The sequence below is a fragment of the Lagenorhynchus albirostris genome, chromosome 9, assembly GCF_949774975.1.
Source record: "Lagenorhynchus albirostris chromosome 9, mLagAlb1.1, whole genome shotgun sequence".
In the NCBI taxonomy this organism is placed as follows: domain Eukaryota; kingdom Metazoa; phylum Chordata; class Mammalia; order Artiodactyla; family Delphinidae; genus Lagenorhynchus; species Lagenorhynchus albirostris.
Genome location: NC_083103.1, coordinates 53,402,718 through 53,424,427, shown reverse-complemented (window position 1 = coordinate 53,424,427; position 21,710 = coordinate 53,402,718). Strand labels below are relative to the sequence as shown.

General features: G+C 41.4%; 1 protein-coding gene across 1 annotated transcript in view; it reads right to left on the bottom strand.

Annotated features, from left to right (window-relative positions):
* Positions 1–3,190: 3,190 nt before the first annotated feature.
* UVRAG (UV radiation resistance associated) overlaps positions 3,191–21,710 on the bottom strand; it is a 366,512-nt gene continuing 347,992 nt past the window's right edge. The window contains 1 exon segment of the mRNA XM_060160058.1: positions 3,191–5,099. Coding sequence (XP_060016041.1) covers positions 4,397–5,099 — 703 coding nt within the window. The 3' untranslated portion in view covers positions 3,191–4,396.

Sequence of the window (21,710 nt, the reverse complement as noted above, 5' to 3'; positions counted from 1 at the left end):
ATAATCTCTAGTTCCATCTATGTTGCCGCATATGGCATTATTTCATTCTTTTTTTATGGCTAATATTCCATTGTATATAAGTACCACATCTACTTTATCCATTCATCTGTCAATGGACATTTAGGTTGCTTCCATGTCTTGGCTATTGTAAATAGTGCTGCTATGAATATCGGGGTGCATGGATCTTTTCGAATTATGGTTTTCTCCAGATATATACCCAGGAGTGGGATTGCTGGACCATATGGTAGTTCTATTTTTAGTTTTTTAAGGAGCCTCTATAGTGTTCTCCATGATGGTTGTACCAATTTACATTCCCACCAACAGTGTAGGAGGGTTCCCTTTTCTCCACACTTTCCAGCATTTATTGTTTGTAGACTTTTTGATGGCCATTCTGATCGGTGTGAGGTATCATCCCTATGTGACAGATTGGAAGCCAGATTCGGAGGGGTTAAGTGGCCGTGCCCAAGTGCTAGAACAAGAAATGGTTCTAGCGAGTCTCAGGCATCCTTTCTGTCACTAGGCGGCAGGCAGCCTTCCACAGGACAAAAGGGAACCAACACTGATGGTGCAGGCCCCATACAAACATAAGGGCAAGGGCAGAGTTCTCTCTAATTCTTTACAGATTAAGAAATGAGGCGTCATTAAGGGTTTCATGACTTGAGCAGGGTCATAACTTCTAAGCGGCTGAATTGGGGCATTCGGAATCTAGCTTCTAAAGAATAGATGCCGGCTGCCCTTTGTATCACACGGTAAAAACCCAGTTCATTATTCAGTATTTACCCTGAAACCATTAAGGACACAAGGATGAACCTCTTTTTCAGAGAGACTTTTTTTTCTAAACAAAATAGTACATTAGAAGATTAAGAAGAGCATCACTAGAGTCCAGCCTCAGCATGGCTGCTAGTCGTAACTCACATCTAACCAAGTTACTCTTCTGCTTTCAAGTCTGGAAAGGGTACCGATCGGTCGCCCACTGCATGCATCCAAATCTCTTCCCCTGGCATTTTAAGTCCTTCCCCATGGGTCTGCAATTCAATTTCTCCTCTCACCTTTCTTCACATCCATTCAGGGCCCAAGTACAGCAAACTCCTTGCAATTTTGCAAACACGCATGCGGCCCTGCCTTGCCTCTGGGCTTTGCCCATGCTGTTCCCTCCATCTGTAATGTGAAATCTTATACATCTTTCATCTGTATTACCTCCACGACCCTTTCCTGATCCTTGAGGCAGAATAGCTTTCTCTGAATTCTGTAGCATGGCTATACATTTCTCCATCATAGAATTTATCACACTGAATTATACTTAATTGTTAATATACTTATGCCACCCTTCCCCCCACAACTGGAGAATGTGGCAGAGGTCAAGGCTTATTAATCTTTGTGTAACCTTGTTTAGTCCAGTCCCTTGCAAAGAGGGAGAGAGCTAGCTCAGTAAATGCGGAATGGCTGGCTGACTGTTTAAGAATGAGGTTTTCATAGTTAACTCAGCTTTAGTATGAAATTCAAAACAGTGAAGAAGACAGGACTCAAACATAGCAGGGAAGTAACATACACTTTTACTCTCAAAATAAATACTAATCAATTTTATTTTATAAATACAGATGCTGAGTTTTCTTCCAATTACCAACAGATCAGTTTCACATGCCATTTATTATTGGTGGTGGTTTAAAAAATTATTTAAATAACTGGTTAGGTCAGGATAAATGGGCACTATTAGAACTGCTAAAAAAAATATAGCTGGATACAATCTTCCAAAACTAATATTCTGGGGGGGAAAAAATCTCTGGAATTTTTAAAGTGGGTAAGGGGAAGTGGAGAGAGAAAACACAAGCAAATATTCATCTGATAACATTTGCCGGCTGTAAAAGTGTCTCAGCTACATGAAAATTGAAAGGGCTCTTAGCAGTTCAGAAATGGATAGGACTGAGTTTTCATTTCAACTTATATTCTCAAAGCAAAAATTACAAAGATTAGTAGGAGATAATACCTCATCCCATATTTGGCCTTGGCCACTTTAAACAGAGGCAAAATGAATTCTGCAGCTTTGGGAAATGTCAGTTATTCCCGGAGAATGTAATGCTGTAGGATCTACCCAAGTTTGGCAGAAACTGCAGACATCAAACAAACTCAGTGAAAACTCAAAACCTAAACTAAATAAACCGAAACCTAAGTGGCGTTTTGAGGCACAGCATCACTGGACACAGTGTGGATTAGGCAAATGTGTAGGTAACTATTGATCAGTTCTGGCCTACCAGATCACATTCAATGGTGGGGTTCCCTGCTGTGTGGGTCAAAAGCTGTGAACCCCAGAATCAGGGAGTCCACAAATGGGAGACTGACAGGTGGAACCCCGGAGCTGCAGGCTCTATCTGGCTGTGTGGAATCTGAGATGACACTGTAACTATGGGTGCTCCTGTACGTGGTCCCTCTGCTTGGTGATGCCAGAAGCCGGGCTGGAGGACCTGCATTGAATGCACCTTGTCTTTGAGTTTCGCATGAAGTTTAAAGGTCTCTCCCATATCTGAAGAATCACACGTCACATGTGATTCACTTTCCATTGTTCAATACTAATATAGTCCTTCAAAACCTCTTTTTTTTGGGCTTGGTGGGGGGTAGATGTTACTTCACTGGAGGACCCCACAGCCCAGTCTGATGTACATCCAAGATCATGTCTAGCTCCACCCGTACTGACTCCAAAATGAATGACAGTACTCTGCAAAGAAGCCATGACTCTACAGATGGCTTCCGCTCCAGGTTTGGAGTAGTTCCACCTGTTTAGAGGAGTAAGATGGATTTCTTCAGATCAAGTTAAAACTTTTAATTGCTTGCAGGTTGGGTCTGTCAGTCATACAATGATCTTGTGAGTTCTTTACCTGAAAAATAACAACATGAACTATTCCATTTACCAGTGTAGCTATGTTTATAATTGAGCCCAGGAATGCTTGGACAAAATATGAAAATGGTTATGAAACCTGTGAGTTAAGTCATTATAGAGGACAGATGAGCTACTGCAGAGTACGCCTGTGACGGTGTGTTGCTACACACAATATGTAAACTCAAATGAAGTCAACGGCATTAGATTAGCTTAGATACAGCCACAGGTTTTGTTCAGGCTAGTGCTGTCATGATGTAACATACGGAGATGTAGGTTCAAGAGGAATTTCAAAGCTGGGGAAAAAAAAATCAGGTTGAGTGAAGTAAACTCAATTTTTATTCTTTATACAATACACGGATATAAGCATAAAATTTCCTTAAAGAGCTTGCAACCCTGAGGCGATGTCCTTGGGTATATAAAGTATATAGCAATAGCAAATGATATCTGAGCTCCAGGAATGAAAATGTACTTCAAAAACATAATTTAATATTTATGCAATTGCACACATACCGATAGTATTTTATGCCTCATCTAGTCTCTTAATCTAACTACCTCAACTGCCTTGCAGTCTGCACACTGGACAGCCTGACTCTACACATATTTTATCATATACAATGCCTTCCTTTCCAACTGAAATTTAATAAATTAACATGGGGTTTACATATAGGGATTTCTGTATGGTGAGTGTGTTGCCAGAAAGCACACCCAGCTTTTGACAACAGCCTCTGCCCACATAACTGTGGCCCCCAGAGGGAACTGGAGGCCATCTGACTATAGTAACCTCAGGGGTCCTTGAGGATCCCCTGGGATCCACCAGAGGTGAGGTCTTCCCTATAATCTGAGGGCTGCAGCAAGGGTATGGCTGACTGGAAGAGGTGGAAGGTAATGGCAACTTCATTAAAGAACCAGCAAATGTGATGTCCTCAGTCGTCAGGATGCACAAGGTATCTACTGTGCAGACGGGGTGACAGCTAGGTTGACTGTGAAGTCTGGGGGCGGGGGCAGGGGCAGGGGCAGGGGCAGGTGGGCCTGGGTATAAGGAGGCCATTGTGCTTCTAACTCATCAACTTAATGGACGGCCAAAGATCCTTCAGTGGATGTTGGAGACCTTTTACTGAATATTCAATTTTCCCAAAGTTTCATAAACTATGGTGAGGGCAAATGCTTATAAGAAACTAAAGATAAATTCATTATATTATTTATATATTATCATCTTCCCTCTGAGGATAACACAGAAGTGTAAATAAAAAAGCAGTCAAATGCCTATAAGGTGACTAGAGCTAGACTTCTGCCTTAAAATAACTGTCAGGCCTGAAAAGCAAATCTTGCAAGCAAAGTCTAACTTTGGCCCACTGATACACAATGATCCTGAGTCCCTCCTTGATTCACAAAGTCTATTTTTCTGAGGAATATCCTCCATTAATATTCATTTTGTGTCATAATTATTACAAAGGGTAACCAGTGCAGCTTTATCCTCATTTCAAGCAGTGACTCTATCCTGGTCCTACCGTCTGTCCGCTCGCTTCACTTATCAGAACTCCTGCGTGGCCGGCGGAAGCTGGATACATTTTCGTTCAGTGCATAGATCCTTCGGGAAAACTCTTCAAATTCTCCCAGAACTTGTTCGTCACACTCCACTGCCACGGCACTGTCCACAGGGATGCAGTTAAATGCTTCCAGCTGATCGCCTGAGGTGAAGCCTGTGGCTTCCATGCCGATGATCTCTTCTGCTTGCTCCACGGTACAGCAGAGCTCGGCTTCGGAGACCGGGTGGAACCCCCCTGGAAGCTGGGCGCTGGAGGAGCCGGCCTGCTCGCTGGGCAGGAGGGTGCCGTTGACTGTGGCTGGAGGCCCCGGGAGGGCTTGTCCCTGTTCCTGGCTAGTGTTCACACTCCCATGGCCTCCATTGAAGCTGTCACTTAGATCTACCCCTTTTTTCTTGTTTTCTTTGGAGAAGTCCAAGGAGGTGTCCAAGGAGGAAGACAGAGATGTTGTCTTTCTCTCAGATTCTCCCGTGGAGGGGACGGTGGTCACAGGCTGGGCTAATGCTGAGCTGTAACTGGGGGGAGGGGTTTTGTACTGGAGTCTCTCATTCTCTGAGCTGGCCCGTTTCCGGTGTCCTTTGTCTGGTGAAGGCATCCCCCCAGAGAAGCCTACATCTACACCCCCAAATACGGAGCTTTGTCTCTTTGGAACAGGGATTGCACTGGAGGTGTGATGTCTGTCGCTAGAAGACAAACAAAAATAGAAGTTACTTTCAACTTCAGAACTCAGCTTAAACCTTCTGGATCCAGAGATAGGAAATAACATATTTAGGTTTGAGATAATACAAATTGATAATACTCAACCTTAGTATTAATTTTAGTGTCCAAATACAAAATGCAACATAAAGTATTCTGAGTTCAGCATTGGGAGCTTCCTTTAAGAAGGATACAAGATATACGGAAATATATGGAGAGGGTAGGGCGGGGTCGAGGCAACTGGAGGGACTGGATCTGGAAAGAAAAATATATGAGGATGTGATCAACTTCTTATGTCTGAAGGGCTACCAATATCTTATTCTTGTTTTTAATATTCAAGTCTTATTTTACCTTCATAAAGCAGGTATCCTCATTTGACAGAGAACTTCAATGACTTGCCCACAATAACCTCAGTGAGGCAGGGGTGAGGCTGGACTAAAACCCATGACTCATAGCTCAATGATCAATAGCTTTTCCAATACCCAAATGCTAACTGCCTTGCATGAGATAAGTGGCAGAGAGAGGACCAAGGAGATGTGTGTGTGTGTGTATGTGTGTTCAACGAAAAATTAACTTGGGAAATGACCTCTCCTTTATAACGCTAGTCACACACACTTTACAATACTTGGTCTTCAGTACCTTCCTTCAAACTTGATTTACTTCTCAGGAGGATACTTTTGGGCCAGCAATAATAATCACTGTTTGGCTACCCAAAGCATTATAGTTTCTGAAGTTATTTCATATACATTATTTCACTTGGTCCTCACAAAAACCCCCATCAAGAAAGCAGGGTATACGTTATTACTCTTAAGTCTGAAATAATAAATAATAATTAGTTAATGGAAATAGAGTACCCAGACTCTGGAAATGATAGTCAGTTTGTAAGCTACGCTAGTGAAGCCGCCTCTGGAGTACTAATCACAGTTCTAGACATCATACTTGGCTGACGCTAGTCAGCTTCAATACAACTATATGAACAAACTGGGTCCAGAGACAGAGGGAGGTGCAAACACAAGATCCATCTGACTGGTGTTCTTCAGATGAGGAAACACACACAGAGAAGTGGCTTGCAAAAACAAGTACCAGGCAGGAGCAGAGGTTAGACTTAAAACTATACCTATCCAACAAATAGCTGCTACATGTGCCAGGCCTTGAGGAGGGGAAACAGATGTGAGACATGCTGGCCCTGCCTCTGAGGAGCTTCCAATCTTGCAGTAGAAAGACATCCACAATTACTGAAATAATACATTTTCAAATTACAGTCATGGTAAGTGCAGTGAGAAAGAAGAAAGGATCTCGGGTTCCTTCTACCTGTGTCTACAGCCCCAAACCCTTAGGCCAGCTCCTGCCCCCTCTCCTCTCAGATCTCTCTTGATGCTCGACTATCCCTGTGGTCTAAGCAAAGGTTCGTCAAGCTTCTTGAGGAAAGGCAACCAAAAGGCTTCTTCTAATCCATGTGCCCATCAGGCTCCCTTGCTTGGCTATGAGTGTTGGTACCAAGAGCGATTTCCTAATTAGGGGTGCTCACTGGGGCACACACAGAACCAGGCAAGTAGACTAGTAAATTACTGTTTTTAGTTCTCAAGAAAAACTAAGCAGAGCAAAACTTGTTGGCCTTAATCTGGGTTTTCAGTTAATATGTTGTCAAAACTCACAGTAATGGGGTAAGCTGCACATTTTGGCCAATCTTCTTGTTTTCACTGCTACTTGCTGACAAGTGTCCCTCTCTACATGATTCTGCAGGGGCCCTAGGTAATCAAACCAAAACAGCATCAGCACCACCCACAGACAGCCTATTCTGGGCAGACAGGCCACGCTTTCAGCTGCCACCACAGCCCATGAGGGGTGGGAAGCACCAGGTAAACCCGCCCGGAACGCTGAAGGTGATATTGCTGGCATGGGACCACAGGCCAGGTGCTTAACCACTTATGGCTACGAAGGGTGAATGACTTGACACCCTCCCTGCTGCCACCCAACCTATAGCTTTAACCCGCCCAACCTATAGCTAAGCTCTGGGTCTGGGGTGTTACCGCTATTTTTTTAATTTAATTTTTAAAATTTTATATTGGAGTATAGTTGATTTACAATGTTGTTAGTTTCAGGTGCACAGCAAAGCGATTCAGCTGTACATATACATATGTCCATTCTTTTTCAGATTCTTTTCCCATATAGGTTATTACAGAATGTTGATTAGAGTTCCCTGTGCATCAACAGTAGGTCCCTGATGACGTTACTCCTGTTTCGATGCATGGATTCAAAGGCTTTTGTGAGATGGAGACTTTGGCATTTGCTGACATCCTGATCCTGGGATCTTACCCAGTTTTCCTGGATTTTTATGAGAACCCGGGTAATGACAGTATCAAATACAATTTAGAAAACCTAAGAAACAGTAAAACGTTCCCTCTTAACGGTAAGAAGATGAGGTATTACGGAGACAAATAAGGAAGTCTACATATCTAACGTTTACCCTACAATCACACACTGTCTTTTTTTCCTATTTGCAGCTATGTGCCATGAAACCTTTCAAAAATTTTTATTAGTCTTTCTTATAATCTTTTTTGTTTTTGTTTTTTTGCAGTATGTGGGCCTCTCACTGTTGTGGCCTCTCCCGTTGCAGAGCACAGGCTCAACGGCCATGGCTCATGGGCCCAGCTGCTCTGCGGCATGTGGGATCTTCCTGGACCGGGGCACGAACCCGTGTTCCCTGCATCGGCAGGCGGACTCTCAACCACTGCGCCACCAGGGAAGCCCTAGTCTTTCTTATAATCTTAAAAAAAGTTGAACAAGAAAGGTATTTTCCCTTTTTTTATTAAAAAGAATTTTTTTTAATTTTTAATTTTATATTGAAGTATAGTTGGTTAACAATGTTGTGATAGTTTCAGGTGTACAGCAAAGTGATTCAGTTATACATATGCATGTATCTATTCATTTTCCAATTAAAAAATGTATTTTCTTGATAACTTTGGGCCATCAGTATTAACATGTCTTACTAACTATGACATAGTAGAGAGACTATGGGTCTTTCAGGGGCGTGTTTCTGAATCGGGGATCTGAGTCTGAGTTCTTAAGTCTGCACTCAGGCTTTTCTGTGTCCTCTCTCACTGTCAGGCTGTCACGTGTGGCCAAGTCAGTGCTCTTGCCTGTGAGCGCTTCTCCTTTTTTGACATTTGCTTCTAATTTGCTGTGTTCTTGTAAAGTAGATGTCTTGAGAATTGTGTGCAAAGCAAGAGTAAACAGGATTTGAGTGATGGACCAGCAGATATCCTGGGCATAATATGCTTTATTATATGAGTTTTGTAACATCAGTTTTGGCTGCTCAGAATTAATTTTTTATTACTTCCAGAATCTTAGCAATGTTCCAAATTTTTAAGATAGCTGAGGTCTAAACAGCTCAAGTGTTGAATGACTGCATTAAAATATATACAAACACACATGCATTTTTAATTATTACAATAATTTATACTCCCTGGAAAACTAAAAAATATAAACCATATTAAAAAATAAAAATCACTCAAAAGCCTATTACCCATCAAATAACCATTATTTGGGTATTTTCCTTTCAGACTTTGATTTTATATATGTGTGTTTAATTTAAAAAAGACACAAAACCAAACAAACAAAAACCAAAATGAAAGCTGTGTTTGCAGTATATATATACAATTCTGTATCCTGTTGTTGGAAGTTATTCAAACCTCTTGGTAAACAATTCTAAATGGCTACTCCATTGAATGGAATATCATAACTTACTTAATCATTTTCTTATTTTTGTGGATTTAAGATATTTCTGAAGTTTTACTATTAAAAAACAAACTATTGTATTTCTGTATAAAAACATAATGCATAGAGTTTTTTTTGGTTTTGTTCTTTTTGTTGTTTTGTTTTGTTTTTTGCAGTACGCGGACCTCTCACTGTTGTGGCCTCTCCCGTTGCGGAGCACAGTCTCCGGACGCGCAGGCTCAGTGGCCATGGCTCACGGGCCTAGCCGCTCCGCGGCATGTGGGATCTTCCCGGACAGGGCCACGAACCTGTGTCCCCTGCTTCAGCAGGCGAACTCTCAATGACTACGCCACCAGGGAAGCCCAAGGCATAGATTTTTAATAAAATAATTCTGACTTTCATATTTAATAGAAGGTTTCTAGAAGGAATCTTCATTACACGTTTTGGTATTAGTTAGATTCTTACAAGAAAAATAGGAACATTATACCTCTATTATTGCCTAAAAAGAGAACGGTAGCGGGCTTCCCTGGTGGCGCAGTGGTTGAGAGTCCGCCTGACGATGCAGGGGACACGGGTTCGTGCCCCAGTCTGGGAAGATCCCACATGCCGCAGAGTGGCTAGGCCCGTGAGCCATGGCCACTGAGCCTGCGCGTCCGGAGCCTGTGCTCCGCAACGGGAGAGGCCACAACAGTGAGAGGCCTGTGTACCGCAAAAACAAAAACACCCCAGAAAACCCCAGAAAGGTAGCAATTAAAAAGGCAAATGATTGATAGATTAAAAAAGAATGCCCAGAATGTTTCAAGATTCTTTTTGTCTGATTACAGTCTGGCTTCATAATTATTTTATCTAGATGGAAGAAGAGGTTGAAATGCCTAGATTTACTAATTATTAAGACCAATTTTTAAAGGCAATTAACAATTTACTTATCAAATGGAATTAGTACAGTATTTAAATAGTGATGAATAACTTACAGGGAATTTCTACTCTTAGAGACAACCAGAGTAAACCTGAGTGTTCTGGGGAGGAGTGGATGCAGCAGGAAATGTAGTAGCATTTCTTTATCCTCCACTTCGGCCAAGGGTCCCTATGTTCTAAGGCACTAGATACGGGGGCAAAGAGCCTGAGGTTTAGCAACGGGACTGAGTCCCCCAGTTCACTGCACACATTCTTCTCATCAGCTGTTTGCCTTGAATGGATGCCTCTCCTAGCTTGGCTTAGGTCCAAACTGGAAACATGACATCTGGGGTTTAATGCTGCAATTAAAAGGAATTTATTAAAAAACAACCCAAAGATATTGTAATTACAAATTTACTAGGCCACGGTTTAGTAAAACAGGGCATAGGTCATTGAATAACTGAACCACATTGGGGACTGTTAAATTACTTAATAATAAGCCTTTTTGCTACAAGTAAAAAAGGATATCCTAGGATCCCAACAATAGCATGGTGAGGGAGAAGGCAAGTGGCTTGGAGTTTAGAGGTCAAGGAGGACAGTCTGGTTTAAATTTGGCTTCTTTGGATCAAGTCTTCCTTGATCTCTCTAAATTAAGGTCATTAATTTCTTTTTCATTCTGTCCTTATTTACTGCAGTCAGTTACCTTTTGTTATCTCTTCAGCTATATCTGGAGATACCTGGAGATGGTGGTGGTGATGAGAAAGGATGCTCAAACTTCTGGATCGGCAACTGTGATCCTGTTTATTTGGAGTTATAACTTAAGGTCGAACTCACCACTTGCTAGTTATATGACTGTAGGCAGTCACTTATCTTCTCTGTGCTCTAGTTTTCTTCTTTGTAAAATAGATTATTGGACTCTGGTAAGGATTAAATAAAATAACACACTTCAAATCCTTGGCAGAATGCCTGGCATATATACCGATGGCAGTAGTAGCTGTAATTGTGGTTGCTGTCATTATTATTTGCTTCCGTGGGCTCTGGATTCCAAAAGTATTAGCCTCATTTTACAGAAGAGGTAACTGAGGCTCAAAGACATTAAGGTCTTAGACGGAAACACATGGGAACAGGTAGCAGAGGAACGACCAGAATCTAGATCTCATTCCTTCTACTGTTTCCTCCTATACAGAATAATGTTTATAGCAGGAACAAACTCAGAGCTCCTCCCCCCCTCCCCCGCCATCTCCACTCCTGCCCATCAGGGAGCTGCCTGCCAGAAGATAAGGAGTCAAGGCAAGTGTAAAAGAGTTTGGGGGAGAAAGTACTAAATCAAAAGGTTTATTCTGCCCAATGTGAAACTTCGTTCCAGCTTTTTCCTTTTTCCTGAGGACATGGGGTGGGAAAGGCTTTGAATCAAGTGGAAATGCTCAACTGCCTCTATTTACACGATCTACCAAATGCTGAGGGACTAGAAGAGCTTCCCAGAATCCTTTGAGGTACATTCCAATTGTCCCCAAACCTCTGATGTGTCATTTTTCTTTATGAATTTAGCTTCAGGGAGAGGGAATTTTTATAAGAGGGAGAATTTCTCTGCTTCCCCAACCTAAAAGAGGAGGACCCTGTTCAGCACTTCTATAACTATTATACGAATACCTCGCCATGAAGCCAGCCCAACCCGGGAGACAGCAGAACCAGTTCATTCCACTCCACTATCCTTGCCCCACCACTCTCTCCCCATCTTCCTTTTCTGTTGGTTTTACTTCCCGAAGCTATAGCTTCTTTTTACAGAAAAGGGACTGGGAGAGAGGAAACCAAGTGAGAAAGCACTGGTCCAAAATGTGTTCCCATTTCCACATCTCCCATATATAATATTCCAGACCTTCACTATAGCTCTGCCATTATAAAATATGGGAGACGGGTGGAGCACTTCACTACCCCGAACCTATGTTTCCTCTCCTGTGAAGTGGGTATATCCATCTAACAGCTGTTGCAGTCAGGATTAAATAAAATATACAAGGAAAATTCTTAGTACAATGAGTAGGTACTCCATAAATTATTAATAATAAAACAATAGCAACTAACATTTATGAAGTACTAGGGAATAAGTAATCTGTTAACAGCTTTATACATGGTCTCATTTCATCCTCACATCTCTATGAAGTATACATCCTCATTTTACAGATGAAGAAACTGAGGCACAGAGGTTAGGTAACCTGCCTAAGATCACAAAGCAACTAACTGTGCTTTAACAGAGGGAGTCTGACTGAAAAATGTTAATTTCCTTCTCTCTCCCAATCCATAGGACTGGCCACCAAAACACACTCTACTTCTATTTGAGGGAGGAGTGAGAATCAGAATAATACTTTTTAGGTCAAGTGGCTTGATACCTTTTCCTTCTCTTCTCTTCTTGCCTACATTAAGTTTGTGTGGCATTTTTACTTCCTAAGACTTGTTATGCTGTTATAAGAACGTTAATGCATTCTAAGTATCAATTATGAACAGAAATACATTCTGCCATGGAATGATATGAATGTGAAGACTTAGGGGAAAGTGAAATAAAGAGAAAATGTAAAGATTTCCCACCTCAAGAGAGTTCTTCAAGCTGGAGTGAAGTTTTAGCTCTTTGAAAACTTTTTTTTCCCTCTGTTCTCGTTCAGATTCACTTGTGCTTGTTTTATCTGTCTACAACCAGGTCTCACACTGTAAAGTATTAGGAAGGAGTACAATTCACAGTCTCAAATATGTGTCTTTCCCTCCTACAAAATGTTTCCTCTGAGGAACATTACTAGATCACTGCTGGTCAGAATGCTAAATCTTGATTGTCTGGATCCTGGCCAAAACCTACAGCCACAACTCAGTGGAATAAGAATACTTAAAAAGAAGGGAAAAAAACAACAACCCACACTTTTAAATAACATTTGATCTTCTTCTTTCTCCCCCTTGTAGCAAACTATGACCTCATGGCAGTGAGACATCTACATGGAGGTGTTTAAGTTGGTTTACAGCCATTAGAAATGTTTGAAGCTCTAGGTACTACTCTGCGCCAATAGCATGTCAACTCTGCTAAAAAGCAATAATAGTTTCTCACCTTCTTAAAGATTACTGCTTAAATAATGCAGAGCAACGACAGGGCTGCACAGAGTGCCAAAAGCAGGTTGCCAAGGCGAAGCTGAGGCAGAATTACGTCTTTTGGCAGCTGAGAAATTACAATATAAAGTTAGTTTAAAAAAAAAAAAGACAACCCATAAATTAGGCTACTAACCTCTTTGAAAATCCAGCAAAGGTTGGGATTTACCTTTCTCCTTTTTCTATCTCAGATCAAGTAGAAGCACACAGCCTCCTTTTGGAAAAGCCAAATTGAACAGCTAGATCTTATCTCCCAGGAGGTAGCTGGGGGTTAATAGTTTTAAGCATGCAGAATCTTGGCCAAAGGCAAGCAATCTAAAGGTCTCTCACCATTACAGATAAGTGAAAGTGCTTAATCTGTGCCCTGGATGTTAACAAAAACAAGAAACAAAATAAAAATAGAAACAATCTTGGCCCAAAGCACAGGCTAAAATCTGTGCCAATGGTCACTTTTCCCCTGGGCTCCGCTTAGAAGTTTTCTTGCCAAAGCCTGACTAAATAGAAACAGAGTTTAAAAAGGAATAACTGAACAAGGGAGCCTTTAGATTTTATTTAAACTGAGTTCTGATGGAGAGACGAATTTGTGAAAGAGAAAATTCCACAGGCAAAGGATAAAACAAGCAAGCTGAAGAAATCCATTTCCCCAGACTCTGTGATGTGAGGGCCTCCGTGGTCCTGGGCAACAGGGCCCACCTTGGAAAAGAAAGGTCCCAGCACACGCTATGAACAGAGGCTGAAGGGGTTCCCACAGCATGGAGGGGGTTCCCACAGCATGGAGCCCACCTGGAAGCCAGCTTGGTTCCTTCAAGGCTGAGTTCCCTGGGATTAGGGAATAGAGAGTGATCCTCCAGGGAGACAGAAGGTCTCAGGAGCTGGCAGGTCAACCACTTCACCCATCAGCTTTCCGTTTAAGAAATCATCACACAAATTTAACGTACTGAAATCACAGCCAGGCAAGGCAACAAACATTATAAGGACTGTAACATGGTCTGCAGAAACAGAAAGAGATGCCAGGAAGGATACCTGATGACCCCTCGGAGTGTCTAGATAGCACCTGAAACATGGGAGTGATAAAGTGTTTATGCTGAAACTAGAAAAAAAAACAAACGACCTTTGCCAGGGAAACCAGAGGAATAGCAATGTCACAGCCCAGCCCCAGAAAGAACTTGATAGGGAAATTTAAACCTTGGTCAGAATTTAAAAAGTAGACTTGCAGAGAGAGCTATAGGAAGCTTTAGACTCCAGAGGCCAATGACAGAATCTATGAAATTAAGTTTTTGAAAGACACTGCTAAAGCTGAACCACCATCACATTTCTAATAAGCCCTGACATGAACCGAACCATGGGGCCTTAGTTGTTTATTTTAAAAGAAAAAAGGATAGCTCTGCCACCATTTTCAGAGATGCTGGAGGCCTTTGGAAAAAATGCTTAAATGACAGTTAGCCATCATTTAATCACTGCTTAGAGACTGTGGGACTTCAGGGACAATGTCTCGGGAACCTTATTTTTTGTAGCCCTCTGTACTACTGCAAGAGGTGCAGTATAAACTGTATGTATATTAACAGAACATATTAACAAATTATTTACTCCCTCATTTAAATATATAGTGAGTGTCTATGCACAAGGCACTGTGCACTAGACTCTGGGGATACAATAGTGATTGGAAAAAGCCATGGTTCCTGCTTCTGTGGCGCTTATAAGTGGGAGAGGATAGACATTTGTCACAGAATTGTAGATATAAATGCAAAATGACAACCTCTGACACATGCTATGCCACTAACCCAGCAGAGGCCAAGATTCGAAGGGCTAGTAGACTTCTTCACCAGGTAAAGAGTGGGTGGGTGGGTGGGTGAGAGCATCCAGGCAAAAGGAATAGCATATGTCAAGAGAGAGAACGTTTGAGGACCCTAAAGGTCATCTAGTGAAGAGTAGCACGGCAGAAGATAAAGCTGAAGGGGAAAACAAGGTCTAGACCCTGCAGAAGCCCAGAGGCCATGTTTAGCATTTTTCTCTTTATTTAAGTCATTAAAGTGTTTTAGGCTAGGTGTGTGTGTGTGTGTGTGTGTGTGTGTGTGTGTGTGTGTGTGTGTGTGTGTGTGTGTGTGTGTGTGTGTGTGTGTGTGTGTGTGTGTGTGTGTGTGTGTGTGTGTGTGTGTCTGTGTGTGTCTGTGTGTGTGTCTGTGTGTCTGTGTGTCTGTGTGTGTCTAGGGGGGTAAGGAGAGAAAGAAAGAGACTGACTGATTAATTTGTATTTTGACAGGTACACTCTCACTGAAGCTGGAGAACAGAGTGGAGGGGGTCTGGAGCAGATGCTGGGGGACCACAGGCTGTGCAGTAGTACAGGTGAGAGATGATGGAGGCCTGGGCCAGAGTGGAAATGTATAGATACAGGCAAATAGACATATTAGGGGAAATCAGCAGAGGCTGTGAAGGTTGGATATGGGGGTAAGAGGGAAAGGGAGGAACCAGGTGGCTTCCTGGCCAGCGTAAAAGAATGGATGGAGATTCCATTTGCTGAAAACAGAGCACTGGAAGACCATGAGGCTTGTGATGGCTGGGGTGGAAGACAGGAAGAAAAAAACAAGGGCACACAGAATGTGCTGTGAAAAGGACCAGGAGGCAATCTGAATAGAGGTCTGATATCGGAAAAGAGATCTGGGCTGAAGATTTACACTGTGCTTCCTTTCAATGTGGGTGATAATTAAAATGATAGTTGTAGATAAGATCACTGGGCAAGGGTGGTGAAGAAAAAAATCAGAGAAAAGAGGGCTAAGGACTGAGCCTGAGGAGCTCCAGTCTTTTATGATGAGGTAGAAGAAGAGGAGCCTGCAAATGAGATAAGGAGCCGTCAGAAGAGGAATGAAGAAAAATAGGGGAGGGTTATAATAATAGGATTCCTTTTCTGGAACCACAAGATGCTAAATGATCCCTGTATAAAACATTTTATTTTTAACATAGTTATAAGAGAGGCTGTACAGGGTGAAGTTAAAGTAGAGGCCCTAAAGCTGTTCTGCCTGGGATCAAATCTTAGCTCCTCCACTTGATGGCTGTGTTACATGTAAGTTATTTAAACCTCTCTGTGCTTCAGTTTCCTCATTTGTAAGATGAGAGGGGATAATGGGCCCTAATTCACTTGACTGTTGTGAGGATTAAATGACTTAACTAAATAATCCATTCAAAATGCTTTGGAAGAGTGCCTAGTTTGCAGTAATGGTCATTTGATATTAGCTATAATGACATACTTATTATTATCTATATACAACTGTCCACTACCAGAAGGATTATTGAACAAGCATCATATAAAACGACCTTTAACAACTCCAAAGTTGAAACAGAGCTTAAACTCAAAGATCAAACTGAAGCAGCCAGTGGTAATTTCTAATTCTGCAAAGCCCTGACAGTTTGTTGTTTGTTTGTTTGTTTGTTCTTTTGGCTGCGTTGGGTCTTTGTTGCCATGCGCAGGCTTTCTCTAGTTGCAGGAAGCCGTGGCTACTCTTCGTTGTGGTGTGCGGGCTTCTCATTGTGGTGGCTTCTCTTGTTGTGCAGCATGGGCTCTAGGCACGTGGGCTTCAGAGATTGTGGCGCGTGGGCTCAGTAGTTGTGGCACATGGGCTTAGCTGCTCTGCAGCGGCATGTAGGATCTTCCTGCACCAGGACTCGAACCCATGTCCCCTGCATTGGCAGGCAGATTCTTAACCACTGCCCCACCAGGGAAGCCCCGTCCTGACAGTTTTTGATGGGCCAAGACCATATCTCTACAGCCTTCTTGAAACTTACTATAGTGTTTTAGATCTAGAAAAATGCTTATCTGCTGATACTTAGCACACGCTAAAGAATTCCTCCTGAAAAAGAGGCTTCTTAGAACATGATATCCCCCGTCCATTCACTTAAGCATGATCATCTTCCAAAGCCCAATTCAAGTCCTACCTCCTTTGTTAAAGCCTTCTTCAACCATATGCCAATTTAAAGTGTGCTCTCTGAACTCTGAACTCCTTGATCAATACTTGTAATTATATTATCCAACTGATGCTTAATATCATCACTTGTATTTCAACAAGTATTTCAGTTAGATATTACTGACATCCACATTCACTGCCCTGGCAGTCTGCTAGGCACTGGGAATAAAGAAGCTTATAAGATAAGGTTTCTATCATTAAAGAGTTTCTACTCTAGTAGAGAAGACAGAGTTAGCCAATAACCAGAACACCATGGTGCTCTGTACACAGTATATACATTCTGTATAATGGAGGAGGGAGCCAGCAGTCACCTAGAGGACTCAGCAGAGGTGGCTCCCTTTGACTGGCACTTTGAAGCATAAGGGGGAGTCAACCAGGCTGTGTGTGTATATGTAGGGGCAGAGGGGAGTAAGAAATGAAGGGAAGGCTATTTAAGTCAGAATAAAATACAATATGTGTGCAGTCCAACTGTGGAGCCAAGTCTTGTAAGCAATGTGTGGGAGGGACCTGGTCTTCTATTCCTTGAAATCCACTGCTCCACTTCCCAATCTAATGTAGTACAGAGTATACAGCAGATGCTAAGTGGATATATTTGTTTTATGAATAAGTGGATTTGATTAGTTGCACCCAAAAGGAATAATTTATGTTATTTTTCTTTTGGCAATGTGTTGAGAAACAGTTGATATAAAAGTAAAAAAGAAGTAAAAAAAGAACACTACAGGGTTACTTATAACATAAAGAACAAAACTTTCTAAAGATACAGTTATAGTAAGTCTAAATGATGAACTATTATGCAGCCACTAAAATGATGCTAAAATTTTTGTAACGCCATTCGTATAAGGCTTAAGATATGATAGACAAAAAAGCAGCATATACAACTGCGAGGACTGTGCTTCAGCACTATAGCTACTAGTCACACGGTACTGAGTACCTGCAAGGTGGCCAGCTGGATTTGAGATGTGCTATAAATGTAAAATATACACCGGATTTAGACAGTTTAGTATAAATAATGGAATGTGAAATATTTTGTTAACAGTTAAAATACTGATTACATTTTAATATTTTATTGGAATTAAATAAAAACTATAATTAAAATTAATTTACCTATTCCTTTTTACCTTTTTTCAATGTGGCTGCCAGAAAATGTAAGTTTCTATATATGTGGATCAGACTGTATTTCAGGGCTGGTATAGATGACATGATCTCAACTGCATAAGAAACACACAGAAAACTGACTAACTTAACAGTGGTTTCGCTCCCTGGATTATAGGGCTATTGTTTTCCCCTCGTCTGTATATTTTTACGTTTTCCAAATTTTATTCATTGATAATCAAAAGGAATGACGAGAGAGAGACAAGGCACAAATAAAAACGGAAAAAGACCTCAATTTGGTTCAAAGACTTGGTTGCTGGAGGTTGAGAAAAGCAGCCCAGGGATGCCCAAATGACTTTCTCACTGATGGAGGGTTAGCACACAAAGGATGTTGGCCAGCTGTTCTCCATCCTGACTGGGGACAGAAAAAAGCGGAAATGGGTGTTAACCGCAGAAGGGGGCCTGTAAGTTAAATATAGGGAAGAATTTCCTGAAGCGAGGGTGTTTAAACTCTGGAATGAGTTATGGAAGGAGCCTCGTCCCCCAAGGTCATTTAAAATACTATAGATACCCATATGCCTTGAGTGTTCCTGTCTGGAGGCAATGAGATGACTTGTCAAGGTTCCGTCTAAAATAGCTGTCTTAAGAGTAAATAACGCCAATAAAACTTTCTTTTTCATTTATTTTTGACCAGGCTTCACTTTTCCTATTAAGGATGCCAGCCTGCAAGGAGCACTCTGAAAGGCAAGCCCATATGATAGAGCTACCTTAAGTAGTGCTCTTGAGACTTCAAACACAATGTCATTTGATCTAAATTTAAAAACCAACGTCAGCTAGACAACAGGGTTTTTAAGTCCCTCGGGGGTCACCTGCTAGAGACTAGTTCTGAATTCAGCATGAGCAAATGATGGAGGGAAGGAGAGAAGATAGATCTGCTTTTAAAAAGTAAGGCTTTAAAAAATGTTAATGCTGGATAGGGTCTCATTTTCACAGGTGGATGGTTTGCCTTAAGAGCTGAATTATTATATCACTACCTTCTGGTTTTATAGAAAGACTGGCTCACTTGCTCTAGATTTTCATTATTTTTAACTGACTGAAAAAGCCCTTTTTCTTAACATGTGTCAAAATTCTTAGCTCCTTTCTTTCTTATTCGTTTGTTCATTCAAAAAAGCTTGATCGAGTTTTATTCTATTTATAGAAAGGAATAGAGAACTAGATCAGAAATAGGTCAGCAGAAATACTACCTAGAGATTTTACCACTGAAATGATATGACCTTACATAAAGCCACTAGTTGCTTCTCGCAAAGTCGCATCATTGAACGCTGGAGGGAATCAGAAGTATCCCAGCAAGCTGCAGAACAGCCAAGGATACTTCTCCTCAGTTTTCTCACTAAGGTCACTGAAATTCATGCGGTCTCTATAAAAACGGCACACCTGGTCCTAAAACATCAAGTTAAGTTAGTGCAAGGTTGAGCGCCATCATTGTAACGGACTGTCCACTGAAGCCGGGGCTCAGGCTCTTAAGTCCCACACAACAGTGAGACTGAACAACGCATGAGAATATTTTTGCAAGTCTTGTTCTTCAAAATATTTGTCTTATGTACTCACTCAGATTATAAACTAAACAACTGTCAACTAAGCAAAGGCAGGGCAAATCTAACACTTCTGAATTTTCTTTTATCTCTTGAATAGTGCTATATGCAGAGGAGACCCTTAATGAATTGTTAAATGCATGAATAATACTTAATAATATTTTGTATAGTCCTTTTTAGTTTCTAAACCACTTGGACAGACATTATCTCATTTGTACAATTATGCTTGGGAAATACAGCTGGTGCTATTAACTCCATTAAAAAAAAACTGATACTCAAAAACAGTTTATGAAAATTAAAGGAAAGAGCTGAAGTTGGAGCCTATGTTTTCTGATTCCCAAATTCAGTGCTCTTTCCACTGTTAATTGTGAAGCTTTACAGTCAGTAAAAACTGAACTTAGAATAAAAAATTCCATGTATAAAGCAGGAAAGATGGTTTTGAAATCCTGCTTTTATCATGTCTTATTCTGAGAAAACAAAAACAAAAACATGAAATTCGGGCAAACATATGTTTTAAGCCAACTCATGTGCTTCCCTTAGCTTTCTTGTTTCTTAACCAATGGAGTTGAAACATATACTCATTTTTGTTTCCTTTGGTCTTAAAGTTTTTAAATTCTTCACTAAGTTTTATGACTCTTAGGAGTTTCCTACATCTCTGAAGTAAATGGGGTACAATAAGCAACAAAGAATGTCTTCACCAGACCTGCCTGTCCTGATTTTGAGTGTATTTTTCTGGATTTGACTTTGATGGGCTTTCCTGGAGAAGGTAATAGGTGTTAGAAATTCAGTGGCAGAGAGACAGGAGGGCTGGGGAAGGGCAGAGAAGGAAAAGAATGACCACTAACTAATAAGAGGCAGCCTGGTATGATAAAAAGAACATGCAACTAGGAGTCAGACAACCTGGGTTTCTGGTCCCAGTTCCATCACTTATTATCATGTGATCTTGGCAAATACTTCATATTTCTAAGTCTCAGTTTTCTGACCTGTAATATAGTAATCATCATCCTTGCCCTGCCTCCTTCACAGGGTTGCTAGAAGCTTAAATAAAAACATGGAAAATTCTACAAATAAGAAACTTTTATTTTACATAGCTTCTCACTAGAGGTGAGAGTTACCAAAGAAGGTAGGTACCAAAAAAAGTAGGTAGGCAAATAGATTTGTAGGGTACTTATCTCTAAGGCTTCAGAAGGGTCATATAAAGGACTTGGGGAAAAGTGGAAGGGTGATGGTGAATATTTTGTACCACTAACGTACAAGGCAGCATGAGCCATTATTAAAAATGTGACCAAGAACCATCTTCTATACCTATCTGTAAGGAGAAGACTGTAGATTTTAAGGGAAAAACAAAATACCTATAATAAAGAATGGACTTAACTTTTAAAACAGAGATAATAACTATGATTCTCTTATCTATTACATATTTATAATACTTACCATTTATTGAGTACTACTATGTGCCGGGAAGTATGCTAAGTGTTTACATATTTAATCTTTATATCAACTTCATCAGGTACGCACTATTATCTCCATTTTACAGAGAAATTTAAGCTGAGAGCTTAAACTTGCCTGAAGTCACAGAGACAGTGAGTGGGAGAGTTGGTATTCAAACCTGTAGTCTTACATGCTCTTTACAACTGGGCAACGGCTTCCTACTCTGGCCTACACCCCAGTCTTCACACACCCCAATTCTCCTTGTGCTCCAGGTCCACTAAATGCCATCTTCTTAGTGAAGGCTCGTCCAATTTCACCCACACCCCTCACACCAGGAAGTAAATGACATCCTCAGAATGTTCCAAATAACTTATCCACCTTTCTTCTGTACTCATACTTGCTGCTGTCTATTACATATTGTTTGTTCCTATTTCACTGCCTGCTCATTGCTGCTCAAAAGCCTAGTGGGTAAGACTTGGTGGAGAAGTGAACTTAAGCTACGGAGGGAGGACGTGTTACCTCTGCACCTGCTGAGTGAGTGAATGAATGAGGTAGGACATGAACTGGATCTTGAAGTGAGAGCGACGTTTGGAGAGGGCAGAGGCAGAAGCAGGCGATTCTAGGTGGTGGGAACTTGTCTGAGAAAAGAACTGAGGTCAGAAATGAGCGGGGCATGTCTCGAGGTCAGGTGAGCTGGGGTGAGAGAGGGTGGAGGTGCTGTCCCGGGACCTGCATGCGGGGGCCCCGGCGCACAGCCCATTCACAGCCACACAGCACGTAATCTCTTCCTCTC